The sequence below is a fragment of the Sphaeroforma arctica genome (genome assembly GCF_001186125.1).
Source record: "Sphaeroforma arctica JP610 unplaced genomic scaffold supercont1.5646, whole genome shotgun sequence".
Lineage (NCBI taxonomy): Eukaryota > Ichthyosporea > Ichthyophonida > Sphaeroforma > Sphaeroforma arctica.
The window spans coordinates 1-1,898 of NW_014034912.1; the positions used below are offsets into that span (position 1 = coordinate 1).

Below are 1,898 nucleotides of genomic sequence, written 5' to 3' on the forward strand. Positions count from 1 at the left end.
ATACTGGTACGCGGATACCCTTAATATCGACACACCTTTCTTGACATTGACAAGCTCCTTGGAGTCCTTCTCTCCTTTCGCCGCAGCGTCCATGAATTTCTGGAACGGCAATAAAGATAACAGGTCAATCCCCTCTAAACCTTTAACTCCTTATGTGTCTTTTTCAACCCCTAGAACCCTATGACTCCTTATGCGTCTATTCTAATATCCGTAATGAAGGTCAACACGAGCGCTCTCGCTAAGCGCCAGCGCAGAATATACATTGCTTGTTAATGGGCAGAGAATGTGTCTTACCCAACATGTATTAGTAACACTTGAGACACCACCACGTGTTAGTAACATTTGAAACAGCCAACACGTGGTAGTAACACTTGCAACAGCCAACACGTGTTAGTATCGCTTGCAAACGTGGAGGATATGTAGCACTTTGGGGCGGGGGATGTGAGTGCATTTCCACCTCAATATAACATTCAGAAGACAACAAACTCGATCGCTTCTAGACAAATCAATGTATAGATCGCTGCTAGACAAATCAATGTATATCTTGGTAGGAGCTTAAAGCGGTGGCGAATATGCTCAGTTGTTTGAACGCAGACATATGTGCTGTGCAGTATGTAAAAATGTGCTGCCGTACAGTCATAAATTCATATATATATATATATATATATATATATATATACATATATGTACACGCGTACTATATCTATGCCACACTATGCAAATGTTCGAGGTATGTATATATATCATTTGAAATAAGAACTTTATGACAAACACACACATCCAGATGTGAGTTGGTGATTAACAAGCAAGGCATGAATGCATATCCTCAACTAACCGCCCAGAGCAACTACACAAGAGCCCAGTCCGCTGGCGCATTTGATGACCAGTACAATTCACTCAAAACAAAGACGTTGGATTGAACCACACACCTCAATCTGTTTGCCCTGCCCACTAGCCTGCTTGCCAATAGCCTCGGCTTTGATCACCTGTTTGGAGAGAAGGTAGAACCGCCACAGCACACTGGTAACGGTAGGTGAAATGCAGCAAGGATTAGGTTCGTACCGTCAGTGTTTCTGATGTTGATGTGTATACGTTTACCGTCAATAGGATTGGCTGTGCCCTATCAATTTAACTGGGACTGAAGTACCTAAGGAAGGGGAAGTAGGTATGTGTGATGACCCGCCCGACAGGTTCTGGACCGGTACAGGTGTCCGAGGACTTGGGAGGCGTACAGGGTGAGTACTATGCGAGGACCAATCATACGCGGCTTTAATTGTCGTAATGGCCCATTCGAGGTGCAAACCAATGTGTGCAAACCAATGTGCGTGTATGTGAGTAATAACATACATTAATAGGAAGAGTGCGAAGAAGGCCAGGTACGATCAAGTATATAAATACACACATACATACATACACACAGTACACACGTGTATGTGTATATAATTCATGACATACATTGATAGGAAGAGAGCGAAGAAGGCTAGGTACGATCAGGCATATAAAATCACATCATACATACACACAGCACTTGTGTGTAAGTGTGTATAATGCATGACATATATTAATAGGAATAGAACGAAGAAGGCCAGGTACGATCAGGCATATAAACACACATACATACATACACGCGGCACTTGTGTGTATGTGTGAATAATGCATGACATACATTAATAAGAATAGAGCGAAGAAGGCCAAGTACGAGTTGCGCTGGGCGCGGAACTGTTTCATCTCATGATAGTGGTCAGATGCCACACTCTGGTGTTTGTCAATGCCCACTTGCTGGTTAATCAGCTTGTACCAATCCTTGGTCGCATCTGTAAAATAAATAAGGCGTGTCAGGAAATAGAAAGATGGGGCTGGGGTAGAAACAAAGCACGAGATCAAATTTATGATGCTAC

General features: G+C 42.9%; 1 protein-coding gene across 1 annotated transcript; it reads right to left on the reverse strand.

The window, feature by feature from the left end:
* Nucleotides 1-35: 35 nt before the first annotated feature.
* Nucleotides 36-1,728, reverse strand: SARC_15118 (hypothetical protein; the record flags this gene model as incomplete). Its single annotated transcript, XM_014290754.1, has 3 exons — nt 36-99; nt 930-1,020; nt 1,667-1,728. Coding segments are annotated over 3 exons (217 nt in total), but the record flags the coding sequence as incomplete, so codon positions are not given.
* Nucleotides 1,729-1,898: the final 170 nt, after the last annotated feature.